General features: G+C 42.6%; 1 protein-coding gene across 1 annotated transcript; it reads left to right on the top strand.

Moving 5' to 3' along the window:
- Positions 1–11777: 11777 nt before the first annotated feature.
- On the top strand, positions 11778–25749 carry LOC310762727 (lipase member M-like). Its single transcript, XM_083614188.1, has 9 exons — positions 11778–12058; positions 12451–12568; positions 13206–13404; positions 14033–14142; positions 14594–14730; positions 15378–15524; positions 22619–22690; positions 23426–23491; positions 24617–25749. The coding sequence occupies exons 1-9, from the start codon at positions 11912–11914 to the stop codon at positions 24848–24850; spliced, it is 1230 nt and encodes a 409-aa protein (XP_083470314.1). The 5' UTR covers positions 11778–11911; the 3' UTR covers positions 24851–25749.
- The last annotated feature ends 1963 nt before the right edge of the window (positions 25750–27712 follow it).

Raw genomic sequence — 27712 nt, 5'->3', positions numbered from 1 at the left:
TAAGTATCTGTTCCTTAGGATGTTTCAGAAGAAGAATCAGCTGCAGCACTCTTATTACCTGTATACGCCATTTACCTTAAAAAACCCCAAAAGCTCTTGAACAATTGGAACAATTGGAAATAATTGTTATCACCAACAGCAAGCTTAACAGATCCAGCAGGAACCCAGTTTATTAAAGCTAATGCAACAGGACAACCTCACTAACCAGCAGACGTGCTGGTTAGAAAAGACTGCCACAAGTCACATTAGAACAAAGCATATATAGCAGTTTCGAACACAGCACACAAAGAGACATAAAACTTAAAAACATCCTTCTACATACAGCAAGAAAGGTTATAGGTCATAGTATGTAAAGATGCATGACTCCCCACTCAATTTCCTTGGGGTGCCCCAAGACATTTGGTCTCAACTATCCCACTTTAACCCCAGCTACCTTGGCAACCAAGCCTTCAGTAGGGGCCATCTTACTTCCGTGCTCCCAAAACATGTCAAGAAGCTTCATAGCTCAAAACACCATATAAACTTCTCCTTACGCAATGATTTAGAAAATCCTTTGTCATACCATAGGTAAGCATGCCACCCAAAACTATTCCCTTATCCTTCTAAATCCAACACTTTTGCATTCTTTCGTAATATCTATTTCTTTAACCAACTAATACACACTGTTTCATAGTATAATTTTAGATCTGGCAGTGGGAATCCACCTCTATCTTTTACATCTATTAAATTTTTATATTTAATCCTTGGCCTTTCCCCTGCCAGATAAATGTAACTATCTCCCTTTGCCATTGTTTAAAGCAGCTCACCAGAATTGTCTGAAATATTCATCTATACCACTGCTCAGAAAGGAGAGTCTCATCCTATTCCATCTTTCTTTGTCTTGCTTAATCTTACTCTACACAACCTCATAATTGTTCTGGATCAGATTCATTTATAATCCTTCTAAAGTCCGTTTCTCATATAACTGTGTGATTCCTTTGTGTCTCACTGTTATTCCTCCAACTCGTCTTGTTGTTATACTTCTATTACCTCCACTTTTTCCCCCCTCCCAGAAATCTTGTGCTCTTTGCAGATCTGTACATCTATGACTTTCAACTTTGTAAGTGGAACTCAGTCCCTCTGGGTATTCCCATCTAAATGGCATCTTCTGTTTCTATAATGCCTCAACCAAAAATCTGTATTCCTTTCTTTTATTTGGGATTTCCTTAAGAATTATGATCCTTTGATCTTCTATGCTTAGATTGTTTTGAAAATGAGTTTGCAATTTTTAAATCTCTCATTGCTCTTGAAGAAAATTGCACCAAAGTCCCCTGGGAGTTTCTTAGCTTTCAGATATGATGATTGACCAGTAATTATATAAGCTCTGTCTATTGAATTCTCCATTATCTCTGGTTGTAGTTGTAAAAAAGATGCCAATTCCTTTGCCAATCTTTTTTTAAAATCTTCCTCCCAAAGCTCCAGTATACCTCTAAATCTCATATATATATATGAGGGAGCCTTCCCAGACCCGCTGAAAGAGGCGGTTATTAAACCGCTTCTTAAAAAACCATCTTTAGATGCGGCCACGATGGCCAACTATCGCCCAGTCTCAAATCTTCCATTCTTGGGCAAGGTGATTGAGCGAGCGGTTGCCGAACAACTCCAGGCACGCCTGGAAGAAGCGGACCATTTGGATCCCTTCCAGTCATGGGACAGGAGGTGGGCAGTCATGGGATCCCTCATCATGGGACTGAAACTGCCTTGGTCGCACTGGTTGATGATCTCCGGCGGGCTAGGGACAAAGGTGAGAGCTGTTTCCTAGTCCTGCTGGATCTCTCAGTGGCGTTTGATACCATCGACCATAACATCCTTCTGGACCGTCTTCAGGGGCTGGGAGCTGGAGGCACTGTCATACAGTGGTTCCGCTCCTTCCTCCTGGGCCGTGTTCAGAAAGTGGTGGTGGGGGATGAGTGTTCAGACCCCTGGGCTCTCACTTGTGGGGTGCCTCAGGGTTCTGTCCTCTCCCCCATGCTTTTCAACATTTACATGCAGCCGCTGGGAGAGATCATCAGGAGGTTTGGGCTGGGTGTTCATCAGTATGCGGATGATACCCAGCTCTACCTCTCTTTTAAATCAGAACCAGTGAGGGCGGTGAAGGTCCTGTGTGAGTGTCTGGAAGCGGTTGGAGGATGGATGGCGGCTAACAGATTGAGGTTGAATCCTGACAAGACAGAAGTACTGTTTTTGGGGGACAGGAGGTGGGCAGGTGTGGAGGATTCCCTGGTCCTGAATGGGGTAACTGTGCCCCTGAAGGACCAGGTGCGCAGCCTGGGAGTCATTTTGGACTCACAGCTGTCCATGGAGGCACAGGTCAAATCTGTGTCCAGGGCAGCTGTTTACCAGCTCCATCTGGTACGTAGGCTGAGACCCTATCTGCCTGCGGACTGTCTCGCCAGAGTGGTGCATGCTCTGGTTATCTCCCGCTTGGACTACTGCAACGCACTCTACGTGGGGCTACCTTTGAAGGTGACTCGGAAACTACAACTAATCCAGAATGCGGCAGCTAGACTGGTGACTGGGGGCAGCTGCCGAGACCATATAACACCGGTCTTGAAAGACCTACATTGGCTCCCAGTACGTTTCCGAGCACAATTCAAAGTGTTGCTGCTGACCTTTAAATCCCTAAACGGCCTCGGTCCAGTATACCTGAAGGAGCGTCTCCACCCCCATCATTCTGCCCGGACGCTGAGGTCCAGCGCCGAGGGCCTTCTGGCGGTTCCCTCATTGCGAGAAGCAAAGCTACAGGGAACCAGGCAGAGGGCCTTCTCGGTAGTGGCGCCCGCCCTGTGGAACGCCCTTCCAGCAGATGTCAAAGGGATAAACAACTACCTGACATTCAGAAGACATCTTAAGGCAGCCCTGTTCAGGGAAGTTTTTAACGTGTGATATTTTACTGTATTTTTGGTTTTTATGGAAGCCGCCCAGAGTGGCTGGGGAGGCCCAGCCAGATGGGCGGGGTATAAATAATAAATTATTATTATTATTATTACAGTATGCCACACTCCAAACTGTCGCAGTAAGCTCTCACACCACACTGTCCAGGTCTCATAATTGTGCCGATTTAACTTTAGGCACTGAGTGCCATCATCTGAGGCTTGTGAAAACTCCATTCCAGCTCTTCACTTGAGCCTTGAGTCTTTATGCCTCCTTATCTCAGCAACTCATAAAACTTGAAGCCTAGCTTCGCTCGACTCCCAGGCTAATTAGCCTGCCGGACGTCAAAGTCTCTGCCGTGGCAACAGAAAAGCCTTGCTTTTGCTTTTCCCCACATACCTCACAGTCTCTCGCAGTCTTACTCTCCTCTAAGTGCCGTGAATCTGGGCCCGAAACCTGTTGTTGGGATACTGCCAGGGAGACAAAGGCCATCATTTTTTATTTTTTTTTATATAAATTTTTATTAATTTTCCAACATATATTAAGACACAATACAACTGACAATACATAAACAAACAAACATATAAACACGTATAATTTCATAACCCCTTTTTCTTAAACCTTATTTCAACGACTTCCCCATACCTCCCTTTTCTGCATCCCTGTTTTAAACTTTTCCAGCAACCCCTAATTTCAATTACTTATAATTCACTTTCTTTAATCCTTTTTCTCTTACCCAATTATTTGTCACTGCAATTCTGTTTTACATTACCCATGACATTTTAGCACTCATTAATTTTACAACAGTTCTTAAGATAAACTTTAAATTTCTTCCAATCTTCTTCCACCGTCTCTTTTCCTTGGTCGCGGATTCTGCCAGTCATCTCGGCCAGTCCCATATAGTCTATCACCTTCGTCTGCCACTCTTCCAGCGTGGGTAGTTCTTGTGTCTTCCAATACTTTGCTAAAAGAACTCTTGCTGCTGTTGTAGCATACATAAAGAACGTCCTATCTTTCCTTGACACCAATTGGCCTACCATGCCCAGGAGAAAGGCCTCTGGTTTCTTATGAAAGGTACACTTAAGGACCTTCTTAATTTCATTATAGATCATTTCCCAGAAGGCCTAATCCTTGGGCACGTCCACCAGAGGTGGTAGAAAGTACGTTCAGTTTCCTTACATTTCCAGCATTTATTATTGGGCGTATGATAGATTTTTGCAAGCTTGACTGGGGTCATGTACCACCTATAAATCATTTTCATAATGTTCTCTCTTAAGGCATTACATGCCGTAAACTTTATACCGGTAGTCCATAACTGTTCCCAGTCAGCAAACATAATGTCATGACCAATGTCTTGTGCCTATTTAATCATAGCTGATTTAACCATCTCATCCTGTGTATTCCATTTCAACAGCAAGTTATACATTCTTGACAAATTCTTAGTATTGGGTTCCAACAATTCTGTTTCTAATTTTGATCTCTCCACCTGGAAGCCAATTTTCCTGTCCTGTTTGAAAACTTCATTTATCTGGTAATAATGAAGCCAGTCTCTTACTTTAGACTTCAATTTCTCATAGCTCTGCAATTTCACTTTTCCCTCCTCTTGTTCCATAATTTCCCAGTATTTTGGCCATTTAGATTCCATATTAAGTTTTTTCACTTCCTTAGCTTCCATTGGTGACAGCCACCTAGGGGTTTTGTTTTCCAACAGATCTTTATACCGAATCCAAACATTATATAGTGCTTTCCTAACAATATGGTTTTTGAAACCTTGGTGAATTTTAACCTTGTCATACCATATATATGCATGCCAGCCAAACCTATTATTGAACCCTTCCAGATCCAAAATGTCTGTGTTTTCAAGAAGCAGCCAATTTTTCAGCCAGCAAAAAGCCGCTGATTCATAATACAATTTTAAGTCCGGCAGGGCAAACCCCCCTCTTTCTTTTGCATCAGTTAATATCTTAAATTTTATTCTGGGCTTTTTGCCCTGCCAGACAAATCTAGATATGTCTTTCTGCCACCTCTTGAAACAATCCATTTTATCCACAATCTGCAATGTTTGAAACAAAAACAACATTCTCGGCAAAACATTCATCTTAATAACAGCAATTCGGCCTAACAAGGAAAATCTCAAATTTGACCATATTTCTAAATCTTTCTTAACTTCTGTCCAACATTTCTCATAATTGTCTTTAAATAAGTTCACATTCTTAGATGTCAAATTAATCCCCAGGTATTTCACTTTCTTTGCTACCATTAAACCAGTTTCACTATGAAACCTCTCTCTTTCAGCAACTGTTAGATTTTTATCCAGTACTTTCGTTTTCTGTTTATTCAGCTTAAAACCTGCTACTTGACCAAATACTTGTATTAGCTCTAAAACTCTTTTCGTACTAGTGTCTGGCTCTTGTAAAGTTAATACTAGGTCATCTGCAAACGCTCTCAATTTGTATTGTTTAGCTCCGACCTGAATCCCTTTAACCAGCTGGTCCCCTCTGATCATGTTTAATAAAACCTCCAAGACAGATATAAAAAGTAATGGGGATATTGGGCACCCCTGTCGTGTCCCTTTTTCAATAGCAAATTCTTCGGTAACCACGTTATTTACAATTAGTTTTGCTTTTTGTTCAGAATAAATTGCACCTATACCATTCTCAAAACCTTGGCCTACCCCCATCCCTTCGAGATTCTTTTTCATAAAGCCCCAAGAGATATTGTCAAAGGCTTTCTCCGCGTCCACAAATATTAATACTGCCTTAGTATTAATATTGGCTTCTAATAATTCCATAATATCTATTATGTTTCTCACATTGTCAGATAAATGTCTTCCTGGAAGAAAGCCCGCCTGGTCTTTATGAATCTCTCCCACCAAAACTCTCTTCAGTCTTTTTGCCAAAATGTCTGCAAAAATTTTGTAATCCACATTAAGTAATGATATAGGGTGGTAGTTCTTAATCTGGTTCTTCTCAGTCTCCGATTTTGGTATAAGTGTAATATACGCTTCTTTCCACGATTCGGGTGCCTTCTTCCCCTCTAAAATTTCATTACAGACCTCCTTCAGCGGTTGTACAAGCCATTCTTTCAAAGCTTTGTAGTATCTGGAAGTCAATCCATCTGGTCCTGGAGATTTTCCCAATTGCATATTTTGAATGGCTCCCTCAATTTCTTGCTCAGTTATCTTCTGGTTCAAAATCGCTTTACTTTGTTCAGAAATTTTTTGTAATCCATATTTTTAAAGAAATTCTTCTATCTCTTTTTCATTCACTGGCCCTTGTGCGTAAAGTCTCCTGAAATAACTCTGAAAACAGTTTCTAATCTCATTTGGTTTATAAATATTCCTTCCTTCAACTTCTAGGCTTGTAACCATATTCAGTTTTTGTCTCTTCTTCAATTGCCATGCCAGAAGTTTCCCACATTTATCTGCCGATTCAAATGTCCTTTGTCTCATTTGTTTTATCTTCCATTCTATCTCCTGATTCATCAGTTCCATATATTGCCTCTGATAAAACTTAATTTCTCTCAAAATTTCATGTGACTTTGGCTTTGATCTCAGTTTTTTTTCTCCTTCTTTTATCCTTTCCAGAATCTTGTCCTTCTTCTCATTCTGTCTCTTCCTTTTTATAGCATTCTGCTGAATCAAAAATCCTCGCATGACGGCTTTACTTGCGTCCCAAATTACTCTTTTCTCCACCTCTGTTCTCAGATTTATCTCAAAGTAATCTTTCACCGCTTTCTGGGCCTTTTTGTACACCTCTTCATCTCTAAATAGGGAGTCATTCACCCTCCATCTGAAGGAGCCAGCTGTTGTTAAGTTCATCTCCATCTTTACAGCATTATGGTCGGAGCAAGTCTTTGGGCAGATTTCCACTTTCTTTATCTTTGGTGCCATCCCACTAGTAACACAAATTTGGTCAATTCTAGTCCAGGTCATTTTTGCTTCAGAAAAGAAAGTTCCCTCCCTCTCAAGAGGGTTCCTTGTTCTCCAAATGTCAATCAGGTCCATATTATCTGTCATTTCAAAGAAAGTCTTTGGTAGTCTCCCATCCTTGGAAACCACCTGTCTTTGTGCTTTATCCATATTTGTTGAGACCACACCATTCATGTCTCCCATCATAATTACATTGTAATCCAGATAGTCCATTAATATCTCATGCAATTTCTTGAAGAATTCTGACTTCCCTTCATTTGGAGCATAAATTCCTATTATCAATAATTTTTCTCCTTGAACTTGTATTTCAATTGCCAAATATCTTCCTTGTTCATCTTTAAAAATTAACTTAGGGGCCAACTTTTCCTTTGCATAGATCACCACTCCTCTTTTCTTCACTTTATCTGATGAAATAAATTCCTGTCCTAATCTTTTGTTAATAAGTAATTTTCGATGTACTCTGGTCACGTGGGTTTCTTGCAAACAAATCAAATCCAATTGTTCTCTTTTTAGAATATGAAAAACCTCACGCCTTTTTCTGGGAAGATTCAGTCCATTACAATTTCAACTTAGAAATTGCAGAGCCATCTTGTTATTTACTTAATTGTTCCCCCAACTGCTCCAAGCAGTTGTTCTTCCTCTGTTGGTGTTTTAAGCCCGAAAGATAAATTTGAAATATCTGTCACTTCCTTTACATTTGTAGGTTCCACCACTTCCTTCAAAAGGTCCTCCTCGTTCCTTTCCAGAAATTGTTCTTTATCTTGCACTGTTTTTATTTTAGTTTTCTTTCCTTTGTAGTTAAAAGACAAGCCTTGTGGAAACTCCCATCTAAATAGTATATTATTCTTTCTCAGCAGAGTGACCAAGTCCTTGTAATGAGCTCTCACTTCCAAAATATATTTAGGGATGTCTTTGTATATCTGCACATAGGAATCTTCAATCTCCAAAGTTCTTTGAAAATGTAAGTTTAATATTTTTTCCCTCTCCTCCTTAGATCTTAAAGTTATCAAACAGTCCCTTGGACTCTTTCTATTTTGTCTCCTGCCCAGTCTAAAGGCGGTTGCTATCTTGAATTCCTCCTCTTTCAAATTTTCCTGCCAAAATTCCAAAAACTCTTTTGTAAGAAAGTCTATCAAATTATCCTTTTCACTTTCTGGAACCAATCTCAGTCTCAAATTCCTGTCTTTTCTCTGCAGTTCCAATAAAGACAGGGCCGCCTTGTGCTCATCCAGCTTTTTGCAGACTGGTACTAACTTTTCCTGTGTAGTTTCTGCAGAAATTTTTGCCTCCTCAGCAATCTTTCGGGTTACAGCATTTTCTTCAATTTATTTATTTATTGTCTCTGTATTGGATGTGACACTTTTAGTATTTAAATCAAATTTTGTTGACAGTTCTGTCAGCTGTTTGGAATTCTCTGTGCTCTGCTTTGTCAGAGCTTCCAAGGCCTCATTTATTTTGACTAATGCCTGTGTCACTGGCTCCATAGGTATAGTTGTAACTGCGCCTGCTGCAGCTGAACCTGATATTGAGCCCCTTTTCCTCTGTGCAGCTTTACTTTTAGCTCTTGTTGTTATCTCTTCTGCTGGGCCACTCATGTCCCAAGGTCTTTCCCACGGGAATTACTTTCAGATGGAAAACTCCACCAGCTTGCTCTTCACAGTGTAGTTAGTAACTGTTTCCCTACAACCCTCTAGAGGGAGCAGTCCAAAGTTCAGAATACAAAGAAACAAGGATTCCCTTCAAAAATGGCAACAAATTTTCCAATATATTTCCAATAGTAGAACTGTCAATTAGTAACTTCTCCAGAGTCCCAAACTTATAACAAATAAAGTCCCCACTTTATAGTAAATAGGCAAAGCAGCAACTTTGTAACAAGTCTCTAATGGCAGTTCTCAGTCCCGGTGACTTACTTTCCAGGCAGTCCCTCCCAAGGATTTAAAACGGTAGAAAACTCCGCTTCTTTACTTCTTTCATGCAGGTAATACAAATTAAAATCTCCCCCCCCCGGCTCCTGCTTGCTGAGGGGGAGGTTCAGATCCAATGTCCGAGTCAGTCAGTTTTAAGGCTATTTTCTGTCAAATTGCAGCTTTGTATTTCGTTGCTTTAGCTGTCATGCAGTCCGGGGAAGGCAGACTTCCTTACTTTTTACCTTCCCCGTTTTCAGCCAAATTTCAGGAATTATTTTGAAGTTGTTGTTCAGTCTTACTCACGGATAATCCAATTAAGTTCCAAATGTCAGGAAGGAATCGTCGCTCTCCGTCTATGGCGACGCGGCTTCACTCCACGGGCTGGGTAGCGACTCTCAGCACCGCGCTCACCCGATGCCGCTCTGGAGCCTTTAAAAAGGCTCCTTTGCAGTAAGGGGGGCGCTTAAGGTGCCCACTGAGTCTCCGTGTTCACAGGCTTCCGCGCCTGTGATTTTAGGGTTCCCCGCTTCGCCGTAGCGGTCAGACCCGAACTCGTGGAGCAGTCTCCCTGAGCGGAGCTCAGCGGGAGACTGCCATTAAACGCTGGCGCCGACCGAAAGTCCCGGAGACAAAGGCCATCATGCCTCCACGTCGTTTCCGGATGATCCATCAACCTCCCGTAGAAACGCAGTATCAGTCAATTAGTGACACCAGCCTCAGAAACATCTGCCCACATTCCAAGGACTTGTGCACGCCCTTTGCAGAGTTCGCACAACGAAAGATGCACTCAGGAGAGCATTATTTACAACTTTATTCAGCGTTGGTCAGAACAAAGAAAACATGACTGCTGCCTGCGTGTCGAGACACAGAGAGAGACAACAGCTATATACAAAAACAGAAACTTCCTGTGAGCAGGAAATACGTAGGCTGTGACTCACAACAGCCTGTCCCCTTTTTAAGGTGGAACGGAAATATCCTAACACAACGATCATATGAATGCCAACCCCAAAGTAGGATCAAGTGGATTAGGGTGGCTTATTACCAGTTAAATGTGTGTAGGAGTACACCCACAATCAATCGATTACAAAATCCATGTAGGCCTCATAGATCAGGTGCTTAACCTACATATTTCAGAGGTTGAATGTGTAATGGTGTCCAGGGTACTGCATGCCACCATAATTATTCACAAAACATATGCAGCTAAATTCCCTTCAACACTTCTGCAGCATCCAGCTGAAATTCAGACTCTGTTGGAGAGGAGCAGGTAAGCAAAAACCTTCAGTCGGCTTTCGGTGGTGTATTTTTTCCTGTTGCAGCAACTTTTAAATACTGTATTTAAGGTTAGCTTGTATTTTGAGCAGAGCTCTCTATTAATGCCCCATACAAGTGAATCATAGTTAAACTTGCACTATTACCTAAATTGACCAATAAGAATATGAGATCAAGTTTATATCCTTCTAACCACTCCTTTCTTCGGCAACCCAAATTTATTGCAATTCCTCTACAATATAAATATAAATATGACTTAATCTAAAAATCTAAGTGGGCTACATTTTTTTTTAATAAAACAAGGAATTGCAATATGCATTTCAGTGCTTTGTACAGTCCTGCCTTATCACTAGGCAAATGCTCAGTGTGTGATGACATTTTTTTGAAACCTTTTCTGTTGCTCTGCATCTGCTCCAATAGTGTACGATGAAACAGATATTGTTCTCTGTAGCTGATTACAACCTAGGCCTTCTGCAGTGTCTGTTTGAGACCTCGTTGCTACTGATGAACAGGAACAGGTAAGCAAAAATACTTTCTTCCATGTCTCTTTTAAATTTATATTTTGCTGACATAACTTTTGTCTTGCATTTTATTGGCTTGCAGTCTTAAGTTGTACATTTAACAGGGTTCTGCATTACAGTATTGAAGTAAAATCAAGTAAAAAATGAACAGACTTGCATCCCATTGTATATAATAGTAGGTTTTACACACTACCAATGCAAGTTTAAAGTGTATTGTACCATTTTAAAATAAATTGCAAACATGTTAGCCAGGCCCACACAGTTTAATTGATTGAGTCATGGAGTGCTGCAGACCCCATTTCACAGTATCCCAGCAGCAACAGACTCATCTGTGACAATAGTCCAGGGGACAGGAATTCCCAGCATCTACAGACTCCAATGAGAACTCTATTTTTGTTAAGTTGTGGGTGAACATATCAGACGACACAGCGATTCTTCAAACAGCTCTTGTTTATTCACAGGCCAGAACAGAACTGAACTGAAGGGTTCAGCCAGCCTGCTTATATAGAGCTCCACTACAACGCAACTGTAACACTTTCTGTAACTATCCAATCACTGAACGTCACTTTCAATCCCTTATTTGCATATGTGGACCTGAGTGAAAACTATCTACAGTATCTCCCTGCTGGCCCAGGGTGAGAACTTCAGTACATAACAATTTCCCAGCATGCTATTTTGTATCGTTAATTCCTCATCTGATTGATTGTCTTCTTCCATGCCTGCTTATTCAAAGCAAGTCCCAACAAGTTCTGTGGGGCATATTTCCAATAAATCCCCATTATCTTTGGTTTAGGTGTCCAGTTGATACCATACAGCCCAAATTTTCATTTTCTTCATAGCCATCTCATTTTCCATCTGAGCTGGTTTGCTGTGACATTGCTTCATTTGCACAATTGCTGCTCTCCTTCAGTTTGGGACTCAGCCTTTCAGGTGAGGGGCTAGCCATTTCACTTTAATAGGTTTAAGTTCTGTGAGCCTTTGCCATAGGGCTCCCCCCCCAAAAAAGGTGTCAGAACTCACCATGAAGTTGCGACAGTAAGTTCTTATCTGAGACGTGCTAGAACCACATTCCAGTGTGCTCCGACCAGAAAAGAGCACTGGTTGCAGTAAGCATTTTGTTTGTATTTCATGGAGTCTTTCTGGAAGTGTTATTCAGACTGTGTTGCTCCTTCAGCCTCCAGTAAGTTGGGCAACTTTGTTCAAGTAATCCTTCCACCGAACAAAAGCTCAGCAAGAGATTCTCCATGTTCAGTGGGACATGCCCTATAATTTACAGCCAGGTATGAGCCAGTACCTTAATCATGCTGTGAAGCAACTTGGAGCTTGGAGTGATATGAAGCAACTCACATACGGTGGGAAAATCCTTACTCATGAGGTGCAAACTGGGGCCATTACCTGTCCGAACCACCTCAAGAATGTGGCTGTTTTTGGCAGTGGCGTGTTTAATCCAACAGACAATCGAGTCAGAAGAATTCCTAAGGAAACGGCACTTGAATCCCCAAGAATTCATGACTATTGTGAGTTGCTTGTTCAGATGCATTTGAAAACAACAGGCTATTGCTAGGACAAAATAATTTGTACATCTTTCTTTTAAGTGATATTCCAAAGCATTTGCTTTTCACAGAAGCATTTCCAAGCCTGCCTGAGTTACTCCAAAGAGGGCTTGATAGATTGCAATGGATGGATATAGCTGACTCCAAGGCCAAATGACATATTTTGTTTAATGATTAATACATAGTGTATTGATTGCACCTCCTCTGCTTTTGTTCATTACAGCCAGCAGGGGACAAAGGCAGAATCTGGGACTTTTTTCTCTTCTCCTCAGCACCATTGTAACTAAAATCCCCTGTAGCACATCTAGATTTAGAATAGAAGTCTCAGTCTGCCGAGCCTTTCTTTATTCTTGCAGAATGAAATCATTCAATATTGGGGATACCCCAGTGAAGAGCATGAGATTTTGACAGAGGATGGCTACTACTTGCAAGCAAACAGAATTCCTTATGGAATGCACAGTTCTGGGAAGACAGGTAATTCTGGAATGTAACTGGTTGGTGTTTTTTTTAAGGAAGTGTACTGAAAGGATTCAGCATAGCCTAGAAGTTCTTAAGTTTAAAGTTCCTAATTGTTGCAGAAAATAAGTCACATCCAACTGTGTGTGTTTTAATGTTTATTTACCTATATTTTATACATCAGCACAGCAGCTTGTAACATTCTGAATGCTGATAAAAAATTGTCGGGGATAATTTGAACTAAAATCTGAACTGAACATGAAACAGTTCCTTTTGTAAGTGGACAAATGTGAACTGGAATTAGTTCCTTTTTGGTCATGTTCAACTTGATCTAGAATTAGTTCCTTTTTTTTTAACAGCCCTTTGCAAGCTATGGAATCTTTCTTGAAAAGCAAAGGAATGACTTGTCTACACAGGCATTACTGTGAGGTCTTGATCTGAGTGTCCTATTTTACTTGCTGCATTATTTTAATGAATTGTTTTGCTGGATATTTTAATGATGGATGCTAATATGTGTATTGGGTTTTTGCATTTTGTAAACTACTTAGAGATCTATTAAGCAGTATATGTATTATTATATTAAGTGGCTAACAACAACTCCTACTGAGAACAATATTATCTAATGCCCATTTTGTTTCTGTTCCCCTCCCACCAGGTCCTAGGCCAGTTGTTTTACTGGTACATGGTGTTTTGGGTGAAGGTAGGACCTGGATTATAAATCCTCCCAAGAATAGCCTGGGATTTGCTCTAGCAGATGCTGGCTATGATGTTTGGATAATAAATACTAGAGGGAACAGGTGGTCTAGAAGACACAAGACTCTGTCAATTGACCAAGAAGAATTTTGGAATTTCAGGTATAAAGCACAACTTGTAGCTTGGATAGTTGAGATAATTGTAATAATTACTGTCTCTGAAGTATAACTGATACCAACATATCTTTTTTCCTTCTGTTGTGTCAGAAGTGCTTCAGTCCTGCAAAAACTTCCCAAAAAGGGAAATGGTAGACTATGGTTCCTTTTCTTGTTATTTTTAGAGCCTACATCAACATGACAAAATTCATGACTTTCTCCATATTCTTGCAGGCTGAATTGGTGGAGCTCTGAGATATAGATAAGGATAATAGCTAGGAATGTGCATTCACTCTGGATGAATCCTAGATTCTGAACTAAATCAGGCCAATCTGGGATTTGCTGGGAATGTGTAGATGAAGCTCTAGATTGCCTGGGTCTGGGTTCACCTGGAGCAATACAAAGATGTCAATGGGGCAGCGGTGGGTGGACAACCACACCTTTAACTCTCTTAACATTCTTTTTAAAGGCACAATCCCATTTAGGAATGGGAGATCACAGCCCAAATAATCCCAATTCACCTCATTATTTGGGGCAGAGTCCATACACACCTCTAATAGTGTGCCCTACTAATGCAACATGAGGCTAAGGGGAGAAAACTTCACCTGCATTTTGTTTCTGTAATGTTCTATAGCTTCCATGAAATTGCGATATATGATATTCCAGCAACAATAAATTTTATCCTGCGCAAAACTAAGCAAGAAGGATTGTATTTTATCGGCTACTCTCAGGGTGGGACACTTGATAAGTAATATGAAATGAATGGAATCCATTTACTGCCTGAGCCCTTAATTTTAAAACCTTCTTACAATCCAAAATTTGCATCACAGGTATAGTTCCAATCTAATAATTCAGATTGAAGGAACAACAAGCAGGGACAGAAATGCTGTTTTTGGTATTGGTTTTGAGGCCTCTGCAAACTGGTTGCAGATAAGCATATAGGAAGATAGAGAGCTGTAGTACCAAGTCAAACAGGTGCTTCCTGTAGCTCAACATTGTCAACACTGACTGGCATCAGCTTTCCTGGGTCTTTCCCAGCTCTACCTTGAGACACCTGGGTTGAACACATATGAATGCGCTCTTCCACTAGGATAAGACCATTCCCCAGTATGAGAGACCCAAAGACTGAGTGTGCATATTGACTCTGGTATATCTGGAAAAGCTGCTGAATTCTGGAATCCTTTCTCTTTGGCAGGTTTAATTGCCTTTTCACTCAGGCCACAGCTTGCTCAGAAAGTTAAGCTCTTCATGACTTTGGCTCCTATCTACACATTTGTGGGCACCAGTGGACCTGCAGTGCTAATTCTCAATCTTCCTGATGGATTAATGAAAGTAGGTATTTCTCATAGGTTTTTGTAGTGTCTTCATAGGCGCCAAACCCATGGGCCCCTGGGGTCCTCACTGCCACCCACTGCCTCTGAGACCACCTCTGCCCGCTGTGGTGGTTAGCCACCTCTGCGTGCTGCCTGCTTTGGCCTGCAGTAGTGGGATGGCATGAAGCAGTCCGACACAGTTGTAGCAGCACCACGGGGCTCCTGGGAGGCCCATGCACTCTCTCAAAGGCCCCACAGGGCCTGCTGCAGTTGTGACTGGCTCCATTGTCCCACCCACTGCCTTTCCTCTGGGGTTCAGGCCTGGTCCAGTTGTGGGTGAAGTGCGGAGCCAACAGGATGTGGTGCATGGAGACTGTGGAAACGGCCATATTGGGTGGTTCCCAGAAGGGGCTGGGGTGATGCATGGAGACAGGGGGCAGAGGAATCATTAGTGTAGTGCGTGCCGAAGTTGGGCACTCCCGAGTGCGTTAATGCAGTCTTCTAGCATAATCAATTTAGTGATATGGGCAGTTCAACCCTCAAGCTTATACAATGGTGGGAGGGTCATGCTATACCTGGTTTAATTAAGAGGATTTAATTTCTAAATGCTTGGAAATTAATTCTAAAGAGAATCACCAAGATCTCTCTGTGTGTTTAATTTTACAGCTGATATGGGGGAAGAAAGAATTTGTCTTTTTAAGTAACAAATTGAAAAGACTGATGGCCAAGTTTTGTAGCTATCCAGTAATGGACGAGATTTGCATCCAGTTTATGTTCCTTGGCTCCGGACGCAATCCAAATAACTTAAATGTGGTATGTTGACTCTTTATTTTGCTAAACATATTGGCAAAATACCATACTCCAGTCCCCACAAAAGCAATATATTTTATTCTGTTGGGTGTAGTGAAGGGTTAACCTTCTGTGCCTCGAGCTTGAGAGGAGGCGCGTACAAGGGAAGTACGCCAGGATGTGACAAAAGCAGCTTGGAATGCTGTGAGCTGAGGGCAAAATGAAAGCTGTTCTGTTGCGTCGCTGCAAGCTGAGAGAGAAGGGCACAGAGAAAATGCAGCTACACTCTGATGGCTGAAATGGATTGTAAATACGCTGTTTTGTTTCCAATAAAGAGGTATTAGGATAGAAGAAACGTCTGGACCTTTTTTACTGCCCTTTCACACACAGACGCTGTGCAATTCTGCTAATTGCTTTACGACCGCTCCAAAGCCACACTGCGTAAACAGAAGCTGCAGAGACTCGCAGGGGAGCGTGGCTCGGCGCCAAACAATAAAGCAATAAATCTACACGAAGAGGTTATGGGTCGACACGAAGCGTGTGAGAAAGGGCTTTGGAAGACTTCAAAAGACTGAATGTCAGCTTGAGCGACTGCCAAGGCTTCAAAGAGAGCAGAGGGCAGATCGGAGGAGGCTGACGGAGAGGGAGCTGAGAGCCACATCGTCCGGAGTGCCTGGTTTGGCTGCTGAGTGAGTACTTTTGCAAAGGCCAACAGAAGGGAGGCAATGGCTCAACCCCGAGAACATGGCTTTGAGCTTAAGCTGCCATGTCAGAAACTGGGTAGCCAAAATTGGCTGCAGTGGAGCTTTCAAGTGGAGCTTTTGCTAGTGGGGCAGCAGCTTTGGGACGTAGTCCAGCCACCACAGAACGCAGCTGGGAAAGCAGAGGCTGAAAGGGCTGCAGAGCAAAGTGGAGCTGAGAAGCGTGTGCTTGCTTTTTTGGCAGAGAATGTGGATGCTCATCTAGTGCCAGTTGTCCTGGGTGCAGGAAGGCCAGAGGCCGCTTGGCTAGCACTCCAAGAAGCTTGTGGAGCTGGGGTGGGAAGCAAGGGCCGAGACGTGGCTGCATCCGAAGGGGAGAGGCAAGATGGCGCCGGCCACATTCTTGAGAGCCGACACACAGCTGGGAGGAGCTGGGAGCCCCCACAGGGGGGCGAAGGGACTGTTGCTGGCAATGCTGCTGGTGCTTTTGCTGAGCCTGGGAGCTGTATGGATGCTGCAACGTGCCTGTGTGAGGAGCCTGGAGAGAGGTCAAGTGTTGGGAGCCCTTTACCCACCAGAGGGGGTGCGGGAAAACATCCTGGGAGCCCCATGAGTAGTGGGGGGGCAGTGAGCAGTGAAAGCTCAGAGACGCCTCTTTCTCCAAAAGCTGCCAAGAGTTGTTTATGCCAAGAGCTGAAGCCTAGCTGTGCTGGAGGCTTCAAGGCCGGCCACCTGCAGCAAGTAGAGATAAGAGCTGTGGAGTTGTGTGGGAACGCTGAGAAAAGTCCGGTCTCCAAGGCAACTGAGAGAGTTGCATCTACGGAAGCTGTGAAGGTCGTGGGCAAGTCTCCCTGCCGGGGGGAGTTTGTTGCCGTGACAACCAGAGAGGACATCTGCAGAGGCCCCAAGGAGGGGGGCAGTGAGAAGATTGTTGCCATGGCAACCCAGGAATGTAAACAACAAGACTTTCTCACTGTAATAATCAACTCAGGAGCCACAAATACGCTGGTGCCATCTCCTGGTCTTTTGAGAAATTGCAGGACAGTAGAAATTGAGAAATTTGTGACGATTGCAGATGGAAGCAGAAAAAGACTAACAGAGACAGGCTTTTTCTTCTGTCCCTTTCTTAAGCATGAAGTCAAAGCTTATGCAGTGCCCGGTTTAACTAACTGTTTGTTAAGTGTGCATGATTTACTCACTGATGGTTATCATGTCTCTTTTGCAGGTACAAAATGTGAGTTTTCCAAGGATGGGAAACACGTGTACACAGTGCAGTCTCAAGGCAATTTGTTTGCTGTAAATGTGCCTTTTTCTACAGGAGAGGATGACACCGAAGAAGCAAAGGGCCAATGTGTGAATGTAGTGCCTCACCATGGTTGTTCACATATTTGGCACCGACGCTTCGCCCATTTGAATTGGAGATATCTTCAGAAAGCACCAGAGCTGACACAAGGGTGCAAATTTAATGTTTGTGACAATTTTTTAGATTGCAATGCATGTAAGCAGGCAAAGATTGTGACATGCTCCTATCCAAAGTCAGAGAGGCAGACCACACAACCCTTTGAATTATTTCATGCAGATCTGTGTGGACCCATGTCAGTTGAGTCATTGGGAGGATCGAAGTATTCTCTGCTCCTGATTGATGATTTCTCGAGATCTGCTTGAACCTTTGCCCTGAAAACTAAAGGGGAGGTGGCTAAAATGATCAGGGATTGGATCACCGCAGTTGAGGCAACCTTTTCCACCAAAGTGCGTGGTTTTCAAAGTGATAGAGGTTCCGAGTTCACTGGTTCTGCTTTACAGGATTTCTTTAGGGAGAAGGGGATTAGCCACAGACTGACCACTCCTTACTCTCCGCAACAGAATGGGGTCGCAGAGAGAAAGAACAGGACGGTGCAGGAAGCTGTGTCTGCGATCCTGTGGGATGCAGGGCTACCCCAGAAATATTGGTCTGAAGCTACAAGATTTGTGGTCCATACGCAGAACAGAGTGTACAACTCTAGTGTAGGAAATACCCCGTATTTCTTGTTGCATGGAAAGAAACCCAAGGTACACTATCTTCGTGTGTTTGGTTGTGAGGCTTGGGTGCTTATTCCAAAGGCTCTACGCAAGAAAGGTGAGCCAAGATCTAAAAGAATGATCTTTGTAGGGTATGAGTCTGGCTCAAAGGCCTGGCGGTTTGCGTACCCAGGTGGAAACCAGTCAAGGTTGGTTATCAGCAATAGCACTGAGTTCTGTGAGCAAGCTGGTTAGAAGCGTCTGCACGCTAATCCAGACGTGATTCCACAGCCGTTCTATGACTCAGACGTTGAGGAGGAAGAGGAACTTATTGCTGGGGACCACGGTCCAGAGCAACAAGGTCCACCACAGAGACCAAGGCAGGGACAGCTCAGGATCACTCAGAGGGGGGAACCTAGAACACCTCCTCAGGCAAGTGTCAAGTTTGAGCCAAAGAGTGAGCCTTCTTCACCTGCTGGACCAGCTGTAAGGCCCAAGAGGCGCAGCAGGTCAGAGGGGGGAGACACTGAAGTTGAGGAAGATTTAGCTGGACCCAGTGAAGCAGCAGGGTCACCAGGAGTCACACTGAGGAGATCAGCAAGGACAAGGAGGCCTCCTGATCGATATGACGCTTCAGGCGTCTGGGTAGGTTCAGCCAGATGTGAACCTGAATCCTTCGAGGATATTCAGAGTTTACCTGAGGAAGAAGCAGATAAGTGGCACAGGGCAATGGACAAAGAGATGAAGTCCATGGAAGACCTAGGTGTGTTCTCACTCACAGAGTTGCCACCAGGAAAGCAGGCTGTGAGTTGCAGGTGGGTTTACCGCTTGAAACCCACTGACGCTGGAGATCCACAGTATAAAGCCAGGTTAGTTGCTCGAGGATTCACTCAGAGAAAGGGAATACACTTCACGGAGGTGTATTCGCCAACGTCACGAGCGGAGACTCTGAGAACGCTTTTAGCTTGTGCAGCACAGAGAGGCTGGAAGGTAAACCACTTTGATGTGGATGTTGCCTACCTTAACTCAGATCTCCAGGAGGAGCTATACATGATTCCTCCTCCGGGGTTTGAGAACTTGAGGCAGGATGTTGTGTGGAGATTGCACAAATCCATCTACGGATTACGTCAATCTGCCAGAAACTGGAACTTGTGCCTGAATAAAGCCTTAGAAGAGCTAGGTTTCAGGAGAAGTGTTGCTGATAGTTGCTTTTATTTGAGAGGTTCAGGTGCAACACAAGAGTATTTACAGATTTGGGTTGATGACTTGTTGTTCTTTTCAGAGACGAAAGAACAGGCAGAGAAGTTTGCCAAAGAGCTAGGTAAACGCTTCAAGCTCAAACAGCTTGGTGCTGTCAAAAACCTATCTAGGTGTCAGTGTTGAGCGTGCACAGGATGGAAGTTTCTTGCTCAGCCAGAAAGGCAAAATCGAGCAATTGCTTCAGAAAATGAGGATGAGTGATTGTGCAGGAGTGAGAAGTCCTATGGAGACTAGTTTTGTGAAGGACAGCCAGCAAGTAGAACGCGCTGCGTTCGAAAATACTGAAGTGTTTCAGTCAGCCCTAGGGAGTTTGTTGTACTTGTCGCAGTGGAGCAGACCTGATATAGCATTTGCTGTCAATCTGCTCAGCAGGGAAGCTTCAAACCCTAGTGTGCAAGCCTGGAATGGCATCAACAGAGTTCTGAGGTATTTGTAGGAAACCAAAGACTTTTGTCTTAGGTTGCCAGCACAAGGAGAAGTCAAACTGACTTGCTCTGTGGACTCAGATTGGGCTAATCTTGAGGATCGCAAGTCTGTGTCTGGCCTAGTGGTGAAGTTTGGGAACTCAGGAGTTGGATGGAGGTCCAAGAAGCAAAGTCTTATAGCGCTCTCATCCACTGAGGCTGAGTTCAGTGCTCTTTCAGAGGTGTGCAGAGAAGTAGAGTTCTATGCTTGCTTAGCGCAGGAACTCTGCGAAGTGGATTGTCAACCGATACGTGTTTTCGAGGACAATCAACCACGCCTGAGTTTGGCAGAGTCAGGTCAGTTCAAGGCTAGAACTAAACACCTAGACATTCGCTTTCGGAATGTGTGCCAGAGTGTTCAGGAGGGATTAGTTGCGCTGAAGTACTGTCCCTCTGCCAAGAACCTAGCTGATGGGTTCACGAAGCCACTCTCCTTCCAAAGACATGGAGAGTTTTGCGAAGGTCTGGGTTTGGGACGACCAAGGGTCGATTCTCCCCTCAGGCGAGAGACAAGAGGGGGTGTTGGGTGTAGTGAAGGGTTAACCTTCTGTGCCTCAAGCCTGAGAGGAGGCGCGTACAAGGGAAGTACGCCAGGATGTGACGAAGGCAGCTTGGAATGCTGTGAGCTGAGTGGAAAGCGAAAGCTGTTCTGTTGCGTCGCTGCAAGCTGAGAGAGAAGGGCGCAGAGAAAATGCAGCTACACTCTGATGGCTGTTATGGATTGTAAATATGCTGTTTTGTTTCCAATAAAGAGGTATTAGGATAGAAGAAATGTCTGGACCTTTTTTACTGCCCTTTCACACACAGACGCTGTGCAATTCTGCTAATTGCTTTACGACCGCTCCAAAGCCACACTGCGTAAACAGAAGCTGCAGAGACTTGCAGGGGAGCGTGGCTGGGCGCCAAACAATAAAGCAATGAATCTACACGAAGATATTCTAATATTTAAAGATAAATTAACCATGCTTTGGATTGCATACTGAGTAACTAACATGATGGAGTTCAATAGTACATGCTTCAAGTTATGCGTGTATAGAATTGGAGACCTAAATGTGTAACTGGGTGACCATGTCTGTACATGTTTGAGCCAGAATGGAGAAGAATCTTTGTGGAAGAGACCCTGGTATATTACGGAAGGGATAAACTATATGGCTTTTGTTGTTTTCTCTATCTGTTGATATCTCACGGGGTAGAAAACTGGTGGCCCTTCAGATGTTGTTGGATTCCAACTCCCATTCATCTCAGTTTGCCTGTCGAAGGGTCAGGGATGAGGGCAGTTAAGAGCCTGCTGGATCAGGTCAATGGCCCAGCTAGTCCAGTGCCCTGTTCTCACAGTAGCCAGTCAGGTGGCTAAACCCTTAAGCAGGACCTAAGCTCAAGAGCAACTTGCGTTCAGAAGCTTTATTGCCTCTGTCCATGGAGGCAGAACATGGCGGCAAGTTGCTCTTGTAGTCTAGAGTCAGGGAATGGTCTGAAGATGAGGGCTGTGGGATGCATTCTATGACAGACCAGCTTTTCTCTAATGGAGAGCTGGAGGCGGAAGAGTCATTCCCCTTGTCCACAGTGTGTTCAGAAGCAGAGAGAGAGACAGAAGCTGAACAGCTTAGGGAGGAGTTACCCAGTTGTGAAATAATGACAAGGGAACCAGAAGGGAGGGGACAGCTAGTCAAGACATCAATTGAGAGTGTGGGGGACCACCCCCCATGGACTCGGAGGTTTGAATGTATCAGAGAGCAAAGGAGGCAGAGAGGGGGAGGAACTTCCCGTTGGTGCCTTGAATGCTGTGGAAGTTGGAAGAAGGATTCAGAGTAGCCATCTGCCCTCCTTGCGGAGAGCTGTATATTTGTGCTTGCAACATGATGTTGTAATCAAAGAACTATAAACCTATAAACCTATCAACTGCTCAGTGTGGTTCAGATTCTTCCTGAGGTGCAAGCTAGGCAAGTAAGGTCTCTCTGGGCGACCAGGGTGCAGATTCCTTCTGGGCAGATACCCCAACAAAAAGCTTGTGGGTGCCATGATCAATCATCACCTCAGGTCCCTTATCACCCCCCCCCCCATACTGTGTTGATTCTGCCTAGTGGCATTCATGCCCTCATACAAACAACATTCTTCAGCTAATAAAGGAAGGCCATAATTTCACAGAGGTAAAGCAAGTGCCATTCAGGTTGAGTTATTTAAAATTATTTCCTTGCCCTCTCAACCAGTGACCGAAATTGCTCAGTGAATGCTCTAACCCCAGTGTGGGTGGGTGGGAAGCTTTCATGGCAAATTGGCCTTGAGTATCATAGGCAGCAGCCTTATATAGGCTTTCCACTCTTCTTTGCAAGGGCTCATGGGACAGTTTTTCCCCATGAGCCCACCACACAAACAAGATACTGAGCAAAGTTTTTCCGCAATCTGTGAGCCATAGCGCTGCTGGGCAACAGTGTCCTGCGCTTATTGACCACGGAATGATGCTTAAAATAGTATATATATATTTTTTAAAAAATGCAAATTGGTATGAAACTCACAACCACATCTTTCCTGAGATGTATGTTTTCCTATGCAATATCCCTTTAAATTTCTCAAGGTATTTGGATATTGTATTGCTCTAATGCTTGTGATCTTTTTGCTAGTTCAATTCATCCATTCCTCCCTCTGAATGATAGGAGATGATTCTTAAAAACATTTCCATACTTATTTCCCCCCACAGACCCGAATAGATGGGTATTTTGGAATTATTCCTGATTATGGTTCTGTAAAAAACATGATCCACTTGGCCCAGGTGAGCTTTAATGCATATTTTTCCTTATTTCAAAATTTAGAGGCCATTTAATGTTCAAGTGAATGTTTAATGTGTGTGAATATTTAAGGGTTTTCTTTTTTAAATTTTCAGAAGGTGACAGGAAAGTTACAGTAAATGAAAAACAATATAGCAATAAATGGTATATGACAAGCTGCCACTCACAGGATCTTTGTCGCTCTGAGTTACTGCTGGTGTAGTTGCCCGGTTACATGCGATATGCGTCTACAGGTGTAGAAACTGAGAATCATAATATGACAATGAAACCAAAAGAAAATATTCTTAAATAGGGTGATGCAAAAGAAGAAATAAAGAGAAACTTTTCAATTTTGTTGCCTAAAGAGTAGTTCTTAAACTTCAAACATCAAGTGATTTTTTATTCAATATATCTGAAGTGATAGTTAAGTTTTAATTTGCACATTGCAGTTTCTCATTAGCTTACACAGTTTGGCCATTACTAGGATAGAGAACATTAAGGATTGATTTTTGAAATTATTGTATAAGGGTTCCAAAATCATTTACCTTTTAATTTGCAAAGTATGCAAAATATTGCTAAAAACAGATTGTATTTGAAAAAAACAGATATATTAAAACTATCTATTTAAAGAAAAGTTTTCACAATTTTTGCGGGGATTAGGGACAGGGTTCTTTCTGTATGTTATAAAGATGCCTGCATTAAAAATTTGAAAATTCTGTACTTTCCCTTTTATTTTATAGGTTTTTAAATCAAGAGAACTGAAATATTTTGACTATGGCAGTAAGAACAAAGCTATATACAATACGGTAAAGAGTTAAAGAAAAGTAAAGTTTCAGGAGTAAACCAGGCACAAATTCGGAGACAGTTGGGTGGGGCCTTGTATGCCTCCTTCCAGCGCCTTCTGCAGCCAAGCTGGTGCCAAATGCATTGCTCTACTTCCTTTGGACCACATCAGTGCAGCCGAGATGGTGGTCTTATTGTCTGGGTAGCCCAGGTCATTTTGGTGCTGCTAGTGCAGTGGTTGGACTTCACCCCTGGAAACGCACTCCATTCTCTCCCAAGACAGATGGATACCAACATTGTAAACCTAGATCCCATCCCTCTCCTGGTAAACCCTTGATGCTTCCCACTATTCCTTGTGCAGCCATGCCTGGACCACATGGCTGAGGGCCCAGATTCCACAGCCCAAATGATCACCTAAAGAGCACCAGATAGCACTGGCAGTGACAAACCAGCCTGACTCCAGCACCATGGCCAGCATGCAGTATTCCAACGAAGATTTTTTAGTCAGGGGTGACCACCCTGGCATTTATGTGGTTAGAGATCTTCTTTTCTTTTCTTTTACTTTGAAATCATATTATCCTTTTCTTACATCAGAATGCTGCTTATTCCCAAGGAGATGTGTTTAACCTCAGAGCAGCAGAAGCAAACTGCTGTGAAGCCATGCAATGGCAGTAGGAAAGAAATATTCTGAGAACTTCAAAACTGAAGTCATATGGGCAGCTTTCTAAAGCCTGCTCACTGCTACCTGAAAGATGATTAAGTCCAGAGCCTAAATGTGCCAAGCTGAACTATTGCTCACTTTAGCAGACATGCACATTAATCCTGATACAGATCCTCAATGTCATTGTACATCCCACAATGTTGGTATATCCGATGTTCAATCCAGTCAGTCCAGTCAAGCCAGTCAAGCAGTTGTCCTACACATAAATCAAGAATGCACAGTAAACAATTAATACGTGACAGATTCATTAATACAATGGAGGAGAAAATCTGATACTAATGCTCAAGGAAGCATTTTCCAGAAACATAGGTCACACATCCCAGAGTTTTGATGGTCCTGCATCACCATCATATGGCTAGGAAAACAGGTAAAATCTAAGATTGGCAGATGAAGACCGCTTTAATCATTCTGATATTTTCATCCACAGACCACTCCTCCATTCTATCAAATCGAAGACATGGTTGTGCCAACTGCTGTGTGGCATGGTGGACATAATATTGTAATAAACAGAAAGGACATCCAGCTGTTGCTTCCTCGAATCTCTAATTTAGTTTTCCATAAGCATATACCTGAATGGCAGCATGGCGATTTTTTATGGGGTCTGGATCCTCCAAAGAAACTATACCCTGATATATTCTATCTTATGCAGAAGTACAAATAAAATGTTATGAAAGTCACTAACTGCTTATATTCCCTGTGATTGTAGACATTGCATTGGGTCTGTATGACTTATATTTATGGTCAATTTCTTAACTGCTTTTTGTTTCTATTACCTATTGCTCGTCATCTAATAAAATCTACCTTTTGGCATTGATACAATTGGTAGTGGAATTCATTGACCTTGCATTGCAAAAGTATACTTCTCTCTGCAAGGGCCTCATCTTTTAGCCACAGCATAGATGTTTCTTGTTGCTCCTTGTTCTTAACCTTTGAGCACAGTGCTCATAGGCCCTTTTTAGAATCTGATGAAAGCAGTGGAGCCCCTTTGCAGAATTCTTTTCACAAAGACAATTTTCTAAGGCACAAGAAGGAAATAAAGGAAGGGAGAATAATTTTTGGTGCCTGGTTTATGGGGCCCCTAAAGTTCATGCATGGAAGCCTAGGGGACCATGGCCTAGGGGTCCATGGTCAAGAACCCCTGCTGTGAATCATTGTCCTGACAAGGAGATAATGAGGCTAGGGGTGGGAGGTGGCACACAATTTCCTCCAGCAACTCTGAGATTACATCCAAATCTTATTGTGTACCCTTGGATGCAGTTCATCAGGGCCTGGAGATTTGAATTTATTTAAAGTAGCTATGTTATTGTCCATGGAGAGTCACAAAGAGTCAGACATAACTAAACAACTAAGCAACAACAAAGTAGCTAGCTGTTCCCTTACTACCTCTTTACCTATCTTGGGCTGTAGCTCCCTCTTTACATCATTTATTCTGCTATCACCAGGTGGCCATGCAGGAGTTGTGTGTGTAAGGGGATTGTACAAAAGGCGGGGATGTAGGACCGGTGTGTGTAGGTGAAAATGGGTGCAGAATAGAAGACATAAGTGGCTTCAAAAAGAAAACGTTGGGAAGGCCAGGTGTGAGCTTAGAAGTTGCACAGGGTGCTAAAAAGAAGCACTAGGAGGTTAATGTGAGGGGAGGTGGTTGGTGATTAGAATGAGTAGGGTGAGCAGGGGGGCAGAGCCCCCTAGTTAGGCAAAATTGCATAGAAACATGTCAGGTCAAATTGACACTAAATCACTGAAGAATGTTCAGGAGCATTTTTTTTTAATGCAAACAAATGTGGAGAACTGAAACTGAGAATGAGACGGTCCTGGAGGTTTTGCTTAATATGATTAGGAGGGACCAGTTGGTTAAAGGGATTCAGGTCGGAGCTAAACAATACAAATTGAGAGCATTTGCAGATGACTTAGTACTTACATTGCAAGAGCCAGAAGCTAGTACGAAAAGAGTTTTGGAAATAATTCAAGAGTTTGGTCAATTGGCAGGATTTAAATTGAATAAGTTAAAGACAAAGGTATTGGAGAAAAATTTAACACAGATTGAAAAAGAAAGGTTTCCGAATGAGACAGGGTTGACCGTGGTTAAAAAAGTGAAATATTTGGGTATAAACATGACAGCTAAGAATGTGAACCTATTTAAAGACAATTATGAAAAAACTTGGACAGAAGTGAAAAAAGATTTGGAGATCTGGTCAAACTTAAAGCTTTCCTTGTTAGGTCGAATTGCAGTTATAAAAATGAATGTATTGCCAAGAATGTTGTTTTTGTTCCAAGCATTGCAAATAATGGAGAAAATGGACTGTTTCAAGAAGTGGCAAAAAGATATATCTAAATTTGTCTGGCAGGGCAAGAAGCCCAGAATTAAATTTAAGATATTAACGGATTCAAAGGAAAGAGGGGGGTTTGCCCTGCCAGACTTTAAACTCTACTATGAAGCGGCAGCTTTCTGCTGGCTGAAAGAATGGCTGCTTCTTGAAAACACAGACATTTTGGATTTGGAAGGTTTTAATAACATTTTTGGGTGGCATGCATATTTGTGGTATGACAAGGTTAAAGCACATAAAAGTTTCAAAAACCATATTGTCAGAAAGGCACTATTAAATGTTTGGATCAGATATAAAGATTTGCTGGAAAATAAAACTCCAAGGTGGCTGTCGCCAATGGAAGCTAAGGCAGTTAAAAAGTTAAACATGGAGTCGAAGTGGCCAAGATACTGGGAAATTTTGGAAAAGGAAGGGGACAAACTGAGATTGCAGAGTTTTGAGAAATTAAAAGGGAAGGTGAGAGATTGGCTGCACTATCATCAAATAAATGAAGCGTTTAAATTGGACAGTAAAATTGGCTTCCAGGTGGAAAAATCAAAATTGGAAACAGAATTGTTAGAACCCAGTACTAAGAATTTGTCAAAAATGTACAATTTGCTGCTGAAATGGAATACACAAGATGAAACGGTTAAATCAGCTATGATTAAATGGGCTCAGGACATTGGTCATAATATTTTGTTTGCTGATTGGGAAAAGTTGTGGACCACCGGGATAAAATTTACGGCATGTAACGCCTTAAGAGAAAATATTATGAAAATGATATATAGGTGGTACATAACCCCAGTCAAGCTTGCAAAGATTTACCACTTGCCTGATAATAAATGTTGGAAATGTAAAGAAAAGGAAGGTACATTTTTTCACCTTTGGTGGACGTGCCCGAAGATTAAGGCATTCTGGGAAATGATCTATAATGAACTAAAAAAGGTATTTAAATATACTTTCCCTAAGAAACCAGAGGCCTTTCTCTTGGGTATTGTCGGACAGGGGGTGTTAAAGATGGATATAACTTTCTTTTTGTACGCCACAACAGCAGCTAGAATACTTATTGCGAAGTACTGGAAGACGCAAGAATTACCCACACTGGAAGAATGGCAGACGAAGGTGATAGACTACATGGGTTTGGCAGAAATGACGAGCAGAATCCGAAACCAGGGAAGAGAAGCAGCGCAAGAAGAATGGAAAAAGTTTAAGGATTACCT

The sequence above is a fragment of the Podarcis filfolensis genome (assembly GCF_964270895.1).
Source record: "Podarcis filfolensis genome assembly, chromosome: 5".
Classification (NCBI taxonomy): domain Eukaryota; kingdom Metazoa; phylum Chordata; class Lepidosauria; order Squamata; family Lacertidae; genus Podarcis; species Podarcis filfolensis.
The sequence above is the reverse complement of the archived record's forward strand: the minus strand, read 5'-3'. Positions and strand labels throughout refer to the sequence as shown.

Bases quoted from the DNA above. Each gene is read 5' to 3' on its own strand.
- LOC310762727 (XM_083614188.1), top strand. From the start codon at position 11,912: ATGAGGTGCAAACTGGGGCCATTACCTGTCCGAACCACCTCAAGAATG. The intron at 13,405-14,032 runs GTATAAAGCACA...AATGTTCTATAG, and splicing joins GAAGAATTTTGGAATTTCAG to CTTCCATGAAATTGCGATAT. The intron at 22,691-23,425 runs GTGAGCTTTAAT...TTTATTTTATAG, and splicing joins ACATGATCCACTTGGCCCAG to GTTTTTAAATCAAGAGAACT.